Source organism: Gnatocerus cornutus, chromosome 2 (assembly GCF_029298725.1).
Source record: "Gnatocerus cornutus isolate USDA-ARS CGAHR chromosome 2, icGnaCorn1.1, whole genome shotgun sequence".
In the NCBI taxonomy this organism is placed as follows: domain Eukaryota; kingdom Metazoa; phylum Arthropoda; class Insecta; order Coleoptera; family Tenebrionidae; genus Gnatocerus; species Gnatocerus cornutus.
The window spans coordinates 17,387,628-17,403,697 of record NC_142234.1 but is presented as its reverse complement, the minus strand read 5'-3'; the positions used below and the strand labels follow the sequence as shown (position 1 = coordinate 17,403,697).

The following is a 16,070-nucleotide window of genomic DNA, read 5'->3' as shown; positions in this document are numbered from 1 at the left end:
AAAGACAACAAAATTGGTGTCTTCACTTGTTCTCTTCGTGGGATTTTTATTTTAAAGTGTATATCAATTTCAGCCGAAACGGTCAATGTAATAATAACGAATTAATGTCGTCTTTTACAGAATATAATCCACAAAGTTAATTAAAATTGTTAATTTTCGTTGGAGCACAAAAGTTGTCGCCGGCCAGGATTTAATTTATTTCAGGAAATAGAATCCTTTTGAATCTCAAATTCGTATACAAATCACAAAATGGCAATGAATTAGTTATAACGTGAGTCGTTTCTCATCCTTCGTTCTAAACCTCAAAAGGCTGAAGGATTTTCAAATCGGTATCGAACTGCTCCAAATGAATGCCTTCTCGGATTTCCTCCAAACCGTTTGAAGAGGTCAAGCGAAATTGCATGTAAATTCATTTCGCGAAATTAAAATTGGAAAACGATGACTGGTGATTGTGAAGTGAAGTCGAATGAAATCAATGCAATTCTCACAGTTCATTTGCCCTACTCGATATGAAATCCTTCCTGTTTACACTTGACGAAACGTTCAAATTCAAAATTAAATTCTAAAACGACTTCTAAAATGTTGCCTCAAACTATGCAGGGAAGTAATTCGTTACTCGAGAAATGCCGCTTACCCAGCAGAATTGTTGCAGTATTAGAGACTTGTGCAAAATGAATGCCAAAAACAAAGGCTTGAAGATATTATTAAATTTCTTTGAGGTCGGAAGGTTAATATCGCGGGCTGCTCCTCAGAAAAAAATCCATCAAATGCAGCACTCTGCGCGGTGGCCCCATCACGCACCCGTTTAACATCCAAATCATGATTAATTACATCCAATTCATAAAATTTTCAGCGCGAACCTGTATCAGCTAATGCACGATTCTAACGACATTTATAACTGAATTATTTAACTTCATATCGCGATTAATAATACATTAATGAAGCTGTACACTAAGTACAACAGTGCAATAATAAATCACCTTACCCGATTAGTCACTGTAGTCGGTTACGTGTCGGCTACACATCAGCGCTAAACCGATTAATTTAAGGCACTGACACACGTGCGGTTTAACCGCCGGCGCTAGTTGCGTTTTGCAAAGTCTGGGGCAAAACCGACGTCTTCTGGAAAAAAATGTCAGCTTGGATTAGGCCAGTCAGGAGACGCATGAGAACTTGAATTTGATTTACAACCAAAAAAGCTATCGCGTTTGCTTCACCATATTTCACTTTTGCTTCCCTTAACAAGACGTGTAAACACTCCGGCACTGTCTTTTCCGTGTGTTTTTTGCCTCGCTGATAAAGGGGAGGATTCACTTAATTCAATTTATTTGTGCGTACATCATTTTTGAAGAGATTCCTGTTTTGATTCGCCCGAAAATAGCAGCGCTGGCTTTTCGGTGCGAGCTTTAGTTTGTGGAACACCCATTATAATAACGACAATAAATGGATTATATTCATTGCTATTTGCATTCTGTGGAGCTGAAACAAGTCCGCTTACCTTCTTGTCCAGGCTCATAATCCATCATCTTTAGTCACCTGCATCCCGTATTATGTAAGCGGCTTACTTTGCACTTTGTTTGGAAAGTTTTTAGAGAACGTGAATCAAAATTTACGTTATTAATTGGAGGGGCTGTTTAAAAACAGAAAGGTCAATAAAAGTGCTGTGATAAATTCCATGGAGTCGCATGAAGCAAATTTGAAGCGTCGTTTTGCTTCTACATTGTTCGTTTGATGGCTCATGAGAAAACTCGTCCGACGATTTATACATATTGTACCATCTAATACACTCAGCGGTCATTTAGAGATTCAGTGCCTCCGACAACATGCCAAATAATTCAGCAGGTCGCTGAAACGTCTTTTTCGTGCCAAATTAGAGGGATTATAACTAATTAAGAATAAAACTTTCGATGAAATCAACACAAAGTGAAAATTTGGTAAAGTCAGAGTAGGCTCGGCTGTTTCCTTTTGGGCCCTTTTTATTTGTACTTTATTGGCGGCAATTTCTCGGGGAAAAAATTTAAGGATCCACCCTTGGCGTCGCCTTGTATTTTATCACCCAGTACTTTTGTTGTATATCAGCCGCTATATTGATTTTCAAATTCAATGGGAACTTACGTTCTTTTGTGTGCACTTTGTCGTTATCATCAGAACGTTTATTCATAATGCCGACATATTTTACAACACAAACACTAAATTTTATGTTTGACATATTTGCGCTTGAAACAGTTTAGAGCATTTTCCGCTGGAAGGTTTCATTTCGAAGATCACGTCATCCATATCTTCCGCTATATGTGCTGCTGCATAAAACAGGGACATTTCGACTGAAAACAGAAGGGAGAAGCATTGGGCAGAATAACATTTATCTCGTTTAATAGGTACTGCAATCCAGGAGTGATTCATGCCGGTGCTGACAAAACGTCTCTAACTTGCAAGATGTTAATAGTTTATACTTATGAAACGAGAGGAGCATCACGCGTTATCGTGCTGAAACAAAAAGAATTGAGCTCGTGAAATATGAGACGCGGCTCATTACAAACGACATTTGAAAGTTTTGATTTAATTTTTAATGGCATTACGGTTGTTAAAATTAATTGCACTATGCTTTGTTCCAGATAACATAATTGCATCCAAGATTGTGCACCGCTCGCTTGAAATGCTCTGAAATAAAGCAATTATTTAGGTAAGTTATAAGAGTCTGCATGAAAATATCAAGTTTGGAACGGCGATGACGTTTCCATCATTACCAGACAAACCTTGCACAATGAGCCATGAATCTATAAGTTCTCGAGGTTTTGAAAACGTTTCGCATACATGTAATAGACGTAGTGTATGTGCTCTTTGTTGTCGAGTCTTCTTTGATGCATTCCACTTCTCGTGCAAACCGATTTGAGAGCACTACACAACTAACGGCAGCGTTGTTTTCCGCGTTCTTTAAGTTTTTTATTTCAAGCCACATGTTTTCAACATCGCCGAATGTTTGTTACTTTTTCTAAAAGCATTGTTGCGAGGGAAATGCGACGGAAGTTCGTCTTCGGGCTTTTGATGACAATTTCTTTACATTTGGAAATTAAGCGAGATGTATTCCAATGAATGCGGTTTAATTTAAATACATTGTCGGGATTTCGCCGAGATTGTCCAGGTGATAATGTTTTCAATTAGCCGATTCCAAAGTCGATTATAAAGCGTCTGTTCTAATTAGGACATTTTTATTCAATTATAGGACCCGGTTAAATGTTAATGAGCGTCGGGAAATGTTTGAAACACTTCCGAAGTTCTGAAGGCTCTTAATTTCATTTGAAAAACTGATTTTCCTAAGTTTGTAACGAATACTTTGCCTAATTTCAGAAACTCTAAAGACTTTAGTGTTTTTATTGCTTTGACACGTTCGCGGTTTTTCTCCCGGATGAAATTCCTATTCACATTCCGCGCTCACAACTTTAAAGCGAGGAAATTAAAACAAGTTGACGAGGAAATCTAAAGATAAATAAAGTGGCAAAAGAATGATGCATCGGCTTTCTATAAATTGGAACCGTCAGTGTCTACATCCAAGAGATTACTCTTCTAGTTCTCTTCCTACTCACATAATTCCACCCTTTGCGTCCAGATTCGTATTTAAGTCACGTTTAGACAAAAATAACGATTGATAACAAGAAAGCGAATTGGCCATCTTTACGGTGCCATAAAAATGGAATGACATTTCTGCGAGAATGAATAAAATATAAAGTTCAACGGAAGCCAAAATTTTTTTCATATCTAAATTTCATAAAGCTGCCGATTGATACTCAAAATACACATGCAGAATTCCATGTCTGACGTTTCTATCTACTGTCATGGCGTGCTGACAATATAACAATAGCTGTGTTTCACCCTTCGCTGCGAAGGGGCGTAAACCGCTTCGCATAATAACTCGCACAATTTCCGGTTTACCCCTTGGGACTCTGCTAAGCCGTCACACGTACGCCCCTGAACAAACGGCTCACTACGATGTATTAAATTTTAAACCATTATCCGACATTCTTACCGGCTAAGACCTTTTCAGCAAAGTTTTTTTAGACGCACCTTAATTATTCAAATTTCCCTGCGGAATTTAATTACCCCGGACTTTGCAGGAACGCCACTAACATAAACACCACCACCTACGTAGGCATACCTGCACAAACATATCAATAAAGACTCAGAAATGAAGAAGTTGTTTAATCAAGATGCAGCACCAGACTAATTAGAAAAAGAATTACGTCGGTCAATATTGCGAGAGACTGTAGATGCTAATTGGGGCTAAATTAGTTTACCACCTGGTACATTAGGATCTATCTGCATAACCTATTAAAACAAGAATCCCTTCTTGGAGTTTGCTTAAACCAGAACTTCCGGTATGGTTCCCCGAGGTTCTATTTGGACATGTGTCGTCTCGAAGAAGCCCTCCAAGGGCTCAAGATATACTGTTCCTGTGTAAGGGGACATTAGGTGAGTGTCTTACAAAAAGATTCGGTGACATTTCCAGCTCGAATCACGAGGATAAAAGTCAACTGGGAGTTGCAACAGTAATTTTTTTAATATCGCAAGAATTGAATTTGTGGATGTGAACCGATGAAAATGTGGCACATAACACGTGAAAATGGCACCGAACGCTGTTCTTCCAATAAATCGCAGGAAAATTGCCTGCCTGACTGTAAAGAAGAAATATTCCGACTGTTATAGTTTTCCCTTCGTACTTTTTATTACCTAAAAAGGTTTTTGATATATCGTTGCGACTTTGTAACAAATCCCCAATTGAACAACATTTAATTCCGTTTTGCGACTTGTTTATCTCATCGAGTTTATATCCGCCCGTTAAGTTCAAATAACATCCAGATGCCAATACAAAAACAGAAATGTATAGATTATCATCAGATCCAGACGAAATGTTTAAAAGACCCGAATTGCGTTCCACCTACACTAGATTTAACACGGAAAAGTGTTAATAAATCTGGCGTGATAAAAAAACCGATGATTCCATCCGGTTGACTTTTAAATCTGTGATGAATGTAAAGCGACCAACGTAAGTTTGTGCCATCATACGTTATAAACTGTCATTTCTCCGAAAGCCCAATTATGATACAATGGAGCGGGCTGTCTTCATTAAATTAAAATTAAATTAATGTCCAACTTTTAATTTGATCCGCACATAGTTACGGTTTCAGGGATTTAAATTTAATTTTAAATTAATTCAAACAGATAACAAAAGATTTCAGCTCCTGAAACTGCTTCACAAACCAGCCAAATATGAAACTAACGGTAAAACCATTTAAGGCATTTTCACTGCGAAACAAGTTCACCTTACACAAAAGACTCATTAAGCACGTGGCATTAATTTTTAATGAGCAAAAAGGTGCTTAGGTTTTTTGTTGTCACGAGTGATTGATATGCCATCTAAAACATGCATCATAATGACAACGATTCGTATATATGGGATATTTTCCATATACGGCAATTCGGCGCTTTCCACAATGAGGGCAATTTTGTTCTAAAGAAACTGATAAATCGAAATAAATGTCATGGTTTTTGTCAACAAATTCAATGAGGTTTAACAATAAAGTCAGTCCCCTTTTCTTTGGGAGGAAATGGTCGCTATTTTCGGCTCAGTGTGAATTTCCTGTAGTTTAATTTTGAACCTACTTCACCTCATACGTTAATAATTTCGTCCGCCATGTTACCCCCGACAGCAGGAAACCACACCGCAAGCTCGTGCGACCATCTCCTATGCTTCTGAGGTGTGGTCCCCAATGAAGTTTGCATCTCCTGATACACTCCTATCGCTATCGTATTTAGCGAGTTAATTATAAAGGCCGTATTCCCAATATCCTTGCAATCAGTTAAAAGGGGTCTTCTGAATTGTTGGAGCGCAATCTATTTAGCTCGTGGCAGTCTTTTCTATTACTTATCCTGCATTGTGTGGCAGTTATTAATAATAAAACTTAATTTTATTACCACCTCTGGGGATTTTGGGCTCGATAAATATTATTATTAATGTACCGGTCGGTGATATTTCTTAATTTTTATCCGCATTTAAATAAAACCACTGCCGGTGGTCGCTATGGCAAAAAGTCGCGCTCTTCACGCAGTTGTCTCTTTACACTTTGGTCACGCAAAAATTTCACTGGATTTATTCATCACGCACATCCGCATGTAGGCAAGGCTGATATCATGATTAATTCGCGAAAATATCAGGGACCGCTGATAAATTCGGACAAAAATAACTGGGAATGTTTAGGCAGCTGCAGGGAAGTTTGTTCTTATACAACTTTCGCGTTAAAGCTTAAAACTTTCTTTCCGTTTTGTTTATTTTTGTACAAGTTTAATCCAAACCGACGTGCATTGATCGCTGCAGGAAAAAACGTGGAGTATGCAGGACCACGGCCTCTCATGTTGTAGCTCCCTTGTTATTCTGACCCTTCGGAGCAAAAAGCATGATGTAGTGGAAGCGGTACATTTTTTGCTTCTTTGAGCTTCTTGGGGTTACTACGATTCCACTTTGCGTTTTAAAATTCCAAGTGTGAGAAGCTGTTTTTAACACGCTCTCAAAGAGATTTACATTTGCTAATTACTGAAAGGACAAACAATTTTGCGGATGGAAAAACGGCACTCCTTTGTTGTACTTTCAATAAAAGTTATGGTATTCATGGTTTTTATGGGATTGATGTTTCGTGGACGAGAATAATACATCAAAACGTGAACCAAATACATGGTTATAGAGCAGCAATCCCTTGTGCATATGTTGCCGGAAGGTGGAATGAGAAGAAACAATGTCCGCTTGTCAGGACAAGCAATTTTAAAAATATCTTTTATTCTGAAAGAATCGCAAAACGAACAAGTCGACCCGCTCGAATTTTCCTATATGTTCGATGCATCCTGTTTTTCTTTTAGCGACTACCTGGTCGTCCGTATTTGAATCTTGTATTATGAATAAATAAGACTTTCCGCTCTCAGAGTTCAATCGAAAATTTTCTTGTCTATACACATGAAAACTAATATTGAGACACGATTTTTTTATCTGCCTTGTGTACAATGAAAGTTATGTAGATTGATTCATGTAGAGTACACAAAAGAACAGCTTAAAAAACTGCCTTTCATTATAAAAATTGCTGCGGAAAATAAAATGCTTTTCTACATGAAATGAGAAATTGTCCCGGAGCGAGAACAAATGAGAAAATAATTTAATTTTTCTGATGAAATTTTTGTTTCTATTGTAATTTCGAAATTTGCATATTTATATAAGCACGGGTGGTTTGTTTATCATAAATTCGACAAATACGCATAAATAAACAGCAAATCATTTCAAACTAAAATAAACAACCACTGTCATGTTTGATCCAGTTTAATTAAAGATTAATATTTTTATATCGAAAAATGCTACAAATAAACAATCACGAGATATCACAGATTTAGTGATTCTTCAGACCTGTTATTCTTCCTGCCATTATGTAAATAGTCACTTCGAACTCCGTAACTGAAAAGTAACTGAGTAGTTTGATCTGGAATGTAAATATTAAACTTTTCACAGAAAGGCGATAAAAGCTTTTGATTTCTCTGTTTGTTTGACTGACGTAAAATGCGATACGTCTGCATACACAATAGACGTGTGTAAAAACCAAAAATAACAAATTTTATAAACCGATATAAAAATAAATGTACGAATTCGCTCCCTTCTGTCGTCAGCGCATAAGTCAATCGAGGACACCGCTATTATTGATACTGTATTGATTTGATCTAGATTAAAGTTTCATAAAACCCATGAGCAACAGAAATAAGCAGTGTCGTCTTTGACTTAAATAGCTTTGTGAAAGTGAAATTAATACAATTAACGACGGATCGATAAGCGTGAGAGACAAATTATGTAAAATGTAAGGCAAAGTGTGGTCAAATGGATTGTGCTTATGCAATAATTGTGGCAATTGGTTTACAGTGGAAAACAACCGTTTGATTTACTAGATCATTTAATTTAATTATTTGATTGGTGGCGTTTCTGGATAAAACCGTTTTGAAAAAAATTCTAAAGATAGGAAATGTTGGCGTTTGCGTTCCTGAAAAACTACACGAGTCAAAGCGATAATGCCTAGCTTAAGGAGTTGAATAACAATTTCTATTCTAAAAAGTTCTGTTGTTCAACTATGAGTTAGTGTCGAGCGCTTTAATTTTCTCTTTCAATGTGCACTTGGCTGAGCACGCTGATTGGCATAGAAACACTTAAATAGTAAAATGAGCGTCATTTAAGTTGTCTAACAATTACTTCGGCGTTAAACCTCGAGCTTTAATAAAAAGTCGAACGTTCTCAAGTGTCGACATCCATGAATCACATGGACGCCTGAATCCACTGAGTAATTACATTATCGATCTCTTATAAAAAGCTGGTCTCATTATTATAAAACAAAATAGTCTGGAGCAGTCGCGAAGTGTAATAATTCAACGTCGAAGATCAGAAGTAGCAACAAGTAAGGCATAGATCACTCCGGTGCCTTCGTCCAGTCGTGGCGTCGACTGTAATTAACTGGTGTTTACACAAAGACCTTCGATACGTTAAACAAAAGCCAAATTTTCGGCACTGGGTGTTAACTAGAGGACTAATGTCATACCACTAAATAAATTACTAATCACTAGGAAGATCCGGGGTTGAACCAATCGAATTTTGCTCTGCGGTCTTAAGCTCATATTTTAAGCTTGCTGCGTCGGATCCTGCTGCAAACAATTCGCCCTGTGTCAACAATGGGGTATGCGTGGCAGGTAATCCGAACTGGTAAGGCTACTTTTGCAAATCAATACTGTTTAGGATTCTCCCCGAGAATAGCTCTATCGGACCATCTTTAATTCAAACCGTTTTAGACAGTTCGATTACTGTCTCTTGCTCCTTGCCTACGATTCACGGTTTTCTATAAACTATTGCCATTGGAAATGCATTAGACATGTCCCAATCTTGACCCTTCCGAATTTATAGGGCCACGAATTTTGTAATCACGTCGATTGCAAATTATTTCACTTTGAACGCGTCAGTTATGTTTTAATTAAAATTACTCCATTCAAGGGGTTCGGTCAAAAATTTGATATTGTAACGGTTGTAGCCCTTTAATAGCCTTGTCAGCACCACTCTAATTATATGGGCTCATATTTCATCTAAAATTTAGCGGAATTATTCATCGGCTGCATCGGCCCAGTGGCGTGCTTAACTTAATTCGCAACAATTAAAGCACCATGCATTCCTCAGTGCAACAGTTTCCCGTTTGGTTTTTCTTGAACTTGTCTTTCATGATCTTTCCTCGACACCCTTAATTTCTTGTAGCATCTGCGACGACTGTTGGGCAGGTCGTTATTTAATTCAATTTGTATCCAGCCGTGGCTTGTTTCCCATTGACACCGTTCTCAATTATTCCGTTTATGGTCGCAAGAAGTGCTGGGTATTCCAAACAAGCACAGCTTTTAGCGAATCATGAGGTTTCGACTGCACAACAAAACGTGGCCCAGATGGAAATTAGCACGTAGGTGTAAGCCAATTCGCAGTTTTCTCCAGAGAAGTGGAAAATCCATGTTGAAAAATTTTAAAATTCCATTCATTTGATACATGAAGTGTATGCCAAAAATGCTATAAATAATGTATTTCCATGCAAATTATTTCATGAAAATGTGGACTGCTTTGTTTGGTATAATTGTTGAAATAATAGACTGCAGGAATGTCGGATATTCGGTATCTAAAAATGGATTTCGAAAATGCAGGCTGGTTTCTGATGGCAAATTATTCAAATTACCAGTTTTTGAGAGGATTATGTAATGGATGGAGTGTTGGTTTTTTAATGCGGGTGTATGCAGATTTTTCAATACAAATTGCAAACAAGGCGGATTGAAGCTAAAAAAAGTATACAATAGAAAATTAAACATTTCTTTGATGTCGTTGCGAATGAAAGAAAGCCGATGAGCTTAAAAAGGTTTCTACTTAAATTGCTACGATATTTTTGGGCCCTTGAGCCGGATGGGAATTGAAACGATTTGATGAGACTGATGCTAAATACCTGATTTGGAGGTAACGAACATCGCTGGGAGTTTTGACGTATAACTAATATCGAAGTTGGGAAATTCTCGACATGCTTGAATAAAAAATATGAAATAATATTGTTATTAAATTTTAAATCTTCTCTAGAAATCCGCCCTAGCTCTAAAAGGGTCTGTTAACATAACAAAATAGTTTTTTACCGACGCTATTGAAGGTACAGTAGCAAATTTAATGAAAGACCGACAGGATCCAGGAACGTGTTTATGTTTCATTTAGAAATTTACTTTTATCCAGTTAAACGTCATGAAATGTTTACTATGAAAACACTCTTATAAAGGGGGTTTGTTTCATGATAGCGGAAGTATTCTAAAATAAACTTATCTAGTGACGCAGAAGGGAGGAAATTCAATGATCGATTAATATTCCGTAACAAACGACTCATTCTTCATAAACTGACAGGTGAGTCGGACATTACTCAAACGATGGAGCTCCCTTACGTATACCTAGCAAGAATTGTAGTGTCACCCTTCTCTCTCTCAATGTAAACAATTCCTAATAAATGACTTCCATTATTACGGGCTCTTCACCTGGGATCGCTCCTGGAACAATATTTCATCACGGCGAGGACAGATCTCGATTAGGCACCACAGGAATGTTCTCCTGTTTGTTAAATAGACAAGCGGAATTCAATTGTACATCTGATTAATTAGTCACAGCTGACTGTACACTATTGGTAGCGGAATTTTCGCGTAATTAAAGATTCCAGTGGTTGACGATGCAATGCTTCTTTCCTGCACCCACCACCATACCGATGGTTATTGAATTACTGACACCACCACGGCCCTTGTTCGCTCCAGAGGACCAGACCACTTTTGGTATATCATTTTTGCGGTTTCCTCATTAAGCGAGGACAAGTTACAGGCACCCCCAGAGAGCACTTCTTGGAGGCATTTCAAACAGCGACAGGCGAGATTTTCTATTTTTGTTTGACGTGCTTCGGGCTCTAAAAATTGACTTCTTTTAAAGTTTTAATAGTGACTGATCCTTTATCATAAAAGATCAAGTTTTATCGCTATCTCTATAATTTTAAATTAGTTTCCCTAAGTTAATAACGAGTAGTTACAAATTTATCGATCAAATGATGATTTATTACAGTAGCTTTCAACCGTGCCGATTAGTCAAAATATTGAAGGAGATTCTGGAATTTTTTACTTGACCCAGGTTGGAAAAAAACATTTCGCCGTGATGTAAAAATTTTAATTGAATGAACAACTTCCCTTCCGATATCAGAGTATTACCGAATTGTGAATTGTATGGAACATGTAAATTTTTCATTGTGTTCGCAATACACAATTGAAAACAAGACTTGAGTGTTCTTTTCGAGATGGTGAAAATAAATAAACCGGTCTGAATTGCCAATATCCATCAATGACAATTGTCAATTTATTTCTTAATAACGTCACGTGCTGCACTCGAACCCCAATTGGTTTAATTTAGATTTTCTTTGTAACTCCAGAGACATTTCGACTAAGACAGAAACGAAATGGGAATCGTAACGGTCATGGATAAGGTAAAGAAGAAAAATGATTTGTAAAAACAAGCTTCAATAAATTCTTTAACGCTTCACTGCATAATTGAAGCGATTCGAACTGGTCGAATCGAAACTCGGGACATTGGTATTGACAAAACGAGGGTACGCCGACAGTGGATGTTATATTCAAGAAAAATGGATGTGTGGCGAGTCTGAAACTGAATTAGGGAATTATCCATGCTTGGAGTTTTTCAGGGCCCTATTAAAACCCAAGGTTGTTATTAGGATTTTGATCACATACCATAACAGTCTAATCTCTTCTTTTCATTCATCAAGTTTCATTATTGGTGTCAATTTGGACGTTGAAAAAAACTATGATTAAGTATCTTTTGTAAGAACAACGCTTATTTTCTAATAATTCAAATGAAATAACTCCATTAAGTATGATTAGTTGACTCGAGGCGAAACCTGGACGCCCCAAATTTTACGCGCTATTATTTCGAGATTCTTCAGTAGCAAAAAGTTGTTTTTTACTTTGACAATAAGTGGTTCCCACATCTGGCAATATTTTCGGTAAAGGAAATAATACCAAATCGATTCAACTTGACAATTATCAACACCAATTAACATTCTTAATCCTGCGACCACCTGAGCTGTTACCCACATTCTTTGTTCGGTATTGTAATATATTACTGGGTAATATTTTGTATTTGCGCGACTATAATTAAAAGCTCGAACAAAAAACCAGACCAACTTATTATAGAGTGACTATAATTATTCTGCTCTGATTAGAACATGTTCTTTTATGCTAATATAGCTTTTGGCCACATTCACTCGAGGCAAATCTGTACAGTCACAACTAATTACAGTAAATTTGATTTTTTCGTTGGTTGATGACATGCCGCGACGGCTCTCTCTTACTTTAATTATAACGCAATCAAAGGGCACTAGGTGCTTAAAACCTATTAAGTTCGAATTAATTTGATAAAATTTCATAAGAGCGAATATTGTGTAGACGTTGTTAAACAAAACAACAAACTGTCGCATGGCAATTAGTGGTAATCTGAGCAATTAGTGACACGTGCACGCTTTTAGCGTTTGTTTACACGAGATAGAGTTCCTGCAGCGTCTAGTTGCGACGTTAGCATATCCGTTTCCGTCCCTACACGCGTCTATTTCCGCTACCTTAAAGCCGATCTAAGATTAAGAAGATTAGATCGTGGCGAAGGATCCTTGAAAGCTGGGTGATTTTAATTAGCACGTGCAATATGTACAGATTAAATGCGACAATGGAAGAGACATGGCTCATGAACATTGAAGGTGTTTTTGTCTGTGAAACGTACCATGTAACGGTGGGATTTTCTTTCTGAAAGCTCTCATTCGGAGAGAATGTGGGGCTTTTATACTTTTAAGAGCCGAGTGTATTTATAGGGCGTAAAAAGCAATTGAAATTTATTAAATCTGAGAAGCTGTAATGAACGGTTTGTTTGGAGCATTTTCCCGTTCAATCGGTTCGGAAATAGAATCAGCATTATGGAAACCTTTCTGATTACAGGCTTGTGCGTTTTATTTGTCGTTGGAAATGAATTTCGTTTTGTCTGGAACAACATAATGAAAGTTCCGAAGACAAAAACTTAAATCACTACCTGAATTAAGTAATGTTTTCCCCATTAAGTTCCCACCTATTGTAAGAACAACAATACGACTCAAAGAATTCCAAAGTTAATGGGTCTTCCTTCATTCCAGAGATAAAATAAGACAATCAAGATGGCATCATCACACAAGTTCCTGCTGCTTCTCCTGCGGATAGCCGGTCTGTGTTTGGTGAATGCAGCTGGGCAAATCCGCGAACAAAAGTTCGCGATGGAGCCCCAAGATCAAACGGCAGTTGTTGGGTCAAGGGTCACGCTGCCCTGCAGAGTTATTGACAAGACCGGGATCCTGCAGTGGACCAAGGACGATTTCGGACTCGGCACGCATAGGAATCTCAGCGGATTCGATAGGTACTCCATGATTGGCAGCGATGAAGAAGGTGAGCACCACATAAATTTCCCACCAATTTAAGCTTTGACGTTAACGAGAGTCATTTTGGGCGATCAATCACCCTCATAACGCACTGTAATCTATTTTAATCTCGGACGGGCCTAAATCGAATGCATTTTTAAAGAAATGCGTGTTTGGACCGACACACTAACACGAACTATTTTACTGTTAATCCTCCGGAGATAAGGAAAATGTCAAGTACACTGCAAACTTAAAAAACTTGGAAAAATGTCAAGTGCCGGTTTTTCAGCAGTCATAACTATTCTCGAAGCAGAAATCAATACAACACGGTTGATTATTTTTCTACTGGATTGCGCACAAAACTACCAACATTGTAAAATTATTTCGCATTGACAGAGGCTTTTGAAATTTAGAATGAAATGGAAACAAATTGTTGCAACACGACACATTTAAATGCATTGAATTTATCCGATAAAACTCATCTCTTAGATGAATAATTTCCAAACGGTAAATTTGAAGTAGTGCAACCGATAAATATTTATTCTGACATAAATATTTCTATCGCAATTGATGAAACATCCATTAGATGATTCAAAATTATGTTTCAGATTATTTACGTACAGTTGAAATACATTAAAATGTTTCCCCCGTGACGTTAACCAGAGACATGCCACATTTTATTACATTTAGTCATTCTTGGTTTAGGCAGCATGGAAAACGACCAAAATTAGAATATCGAAAAACCACAAATCCATCACGAGAAAAACGTTCAATTTAACATACCACAACTAATAGTTAGTTTTGTTAAGTGCATTTTAATTTAACAAAAATTGATCCACTCCTTATCACTAGCATCAATCATTCATCTATTGATTGCCGGCAACATATCAAATTACCAGCCATTGCAAGAAGCTATTATTATGAATTACGAAGTATTGATTTGGAACAAAGGTTGAGTGTCGATCGTGACAACTAATTTTCATTTTTTCCGCTCGGGAAGAGTGATACAATTGTAGATTCACAGAAGTGTTTAGTTGTGACCAAATGTACGCTTCAGCGAGTCACAATTAAAAAGATATTTTTCACTGGAGACAATAATTAAAGGTATAGAAGATGGAATGTTAAGAGATCTTGCAGGAGCGTATTTCCTGTCTCTCGGTGTTGATAAAAGTTGCTGAGATATTTTAATTGCAATTTTTGCTTGTCTGCTATAAAACCATTTTGCTTGAATAAACTTCTGGTATTTATTTTTCTTCGAAAGTCGCGGTGTGCTGTCTGTCTTTTATCTTATCTTGAAAAATCTCCAGACTTGACATGCCTGAATTGTTTGTACGATCACGTTCTGTAATCTTACAATTGTAGTGTCCAGCAGTCTTCATTTATTCCGCTTCAATTCAGATCATTCAAAAGACTTAAATTAAGTAGTTACATTTGTTGCTGCTCCTTTTGGTTTAGTAATTATGAGGTCGCTGGCTAGTTTTTGTGGGACGAAGGAAAATATTGGATGACTTTCTCAGGCTTTATTTATCTGAAGCCAAGTAAACTCGGCAACTTTTCTGAAAGGGCGAAGCTGTCAACGCTCTTTGCGTAAAATAATTTGTAGTTTTCTTGCTCGTAAGTTGGAGGTAAGTTTTTCATTGGAGATGATCATCCGCCTCCGTTTCCGGAGATTAATCGTCATCACTTCGTCTACTTAAATATCGTGGATTCCCAACTTCCGAGTAATTTCCTTGAGTCCATATTTATATACAGCAATGAAGTCAACAAACTTGAGAAAGTTGTGATTTGAAGGGCGTTTGGACACGTGTTGTTAATTTCCACGACAAATATTAGACTGCTAAAGTTTACCGGTCGCCTCGTGCGACGTTAATTAGAACAGTTCCGTCTAATTACTAAAATACATAAGCATTGACACCTTCATTTGAAATTTCCGAGAATTCTCGATACGGTTTTACGCGGAAAGTTTTGTTTGTCGTGTTGGATGGAAAATCGTCTCAGTTGGGGCGCATTTATATTCTGTCAATGCAAAACGGAAGGAACTAAATGTATTTACGCCTTGCATATCCCGGGCGTATTTTTAGCCGAGCTTTTAGAGTTACACGATGAGTTGTTTTTAGTATTATACATGTCTCTTCAGCTTTGCACTTACTATAAGCTCCTTTGCAGCGCTCGAGTTGCAGAAAGCAAATCAAGCTAATGTCAAAGAAGCGTTTCTGGAGCGCCTCCTTCATAAATTAAATCGAAAAACTGCCATCGCTGACTTTTACAATTATTTCTACATTGACGTTAAAACACTAAAAGGCCGGAAATTCATAACTTTTAATAAATCTGAGGTGGGACACTCGACACATTCGAGTGGAAGAATCAAGACATTCTGAACGAATTGCTGGGGTCTCTAATGAACTCGGATCTTATCGGTCTTGTGACAAAACCTCACCGTGTTGCTGCCACGCCGAAATTAATATGTCTCATATTTTTCCTTCTTCTGTTTTCAGAGTGTTCGTATTATAATAAAAGGCA

General features: G+C 37.4%; 1 protein-coding gene across 4 annotated transcripts in view; it reads left to right on the top strand.

The window, feature by feature from the left end:
* rst (irregular chiasm C-roughest) overlaps window positions 1–16,070 on the top strand; it is a 58,592-nt gene that overhangs the window by 37,533 nt on the left and 4,989 nt on the right. For all 4 annotated transcript variants that reach the window (XM_088050847.1, XM_088050848.1, XM_088050849.1 and 1 more), the window contains exons 3-4: window positions 2,613–2,680; window positions 13,293–13,578. In XM_088050847.1, coding sequence (XP_087906973.1) covers window positions 13,314–13,578 — 265 coding nt within the window. In that variant the 5' untranslated portion in view covers window positions 2,613–2,680; window positions 13,293–13,313. The remainder of the gene's footprint in view (window positions 1–2,612; window positions 2,681–13,292; window positions 13,579–16,070) is intronic.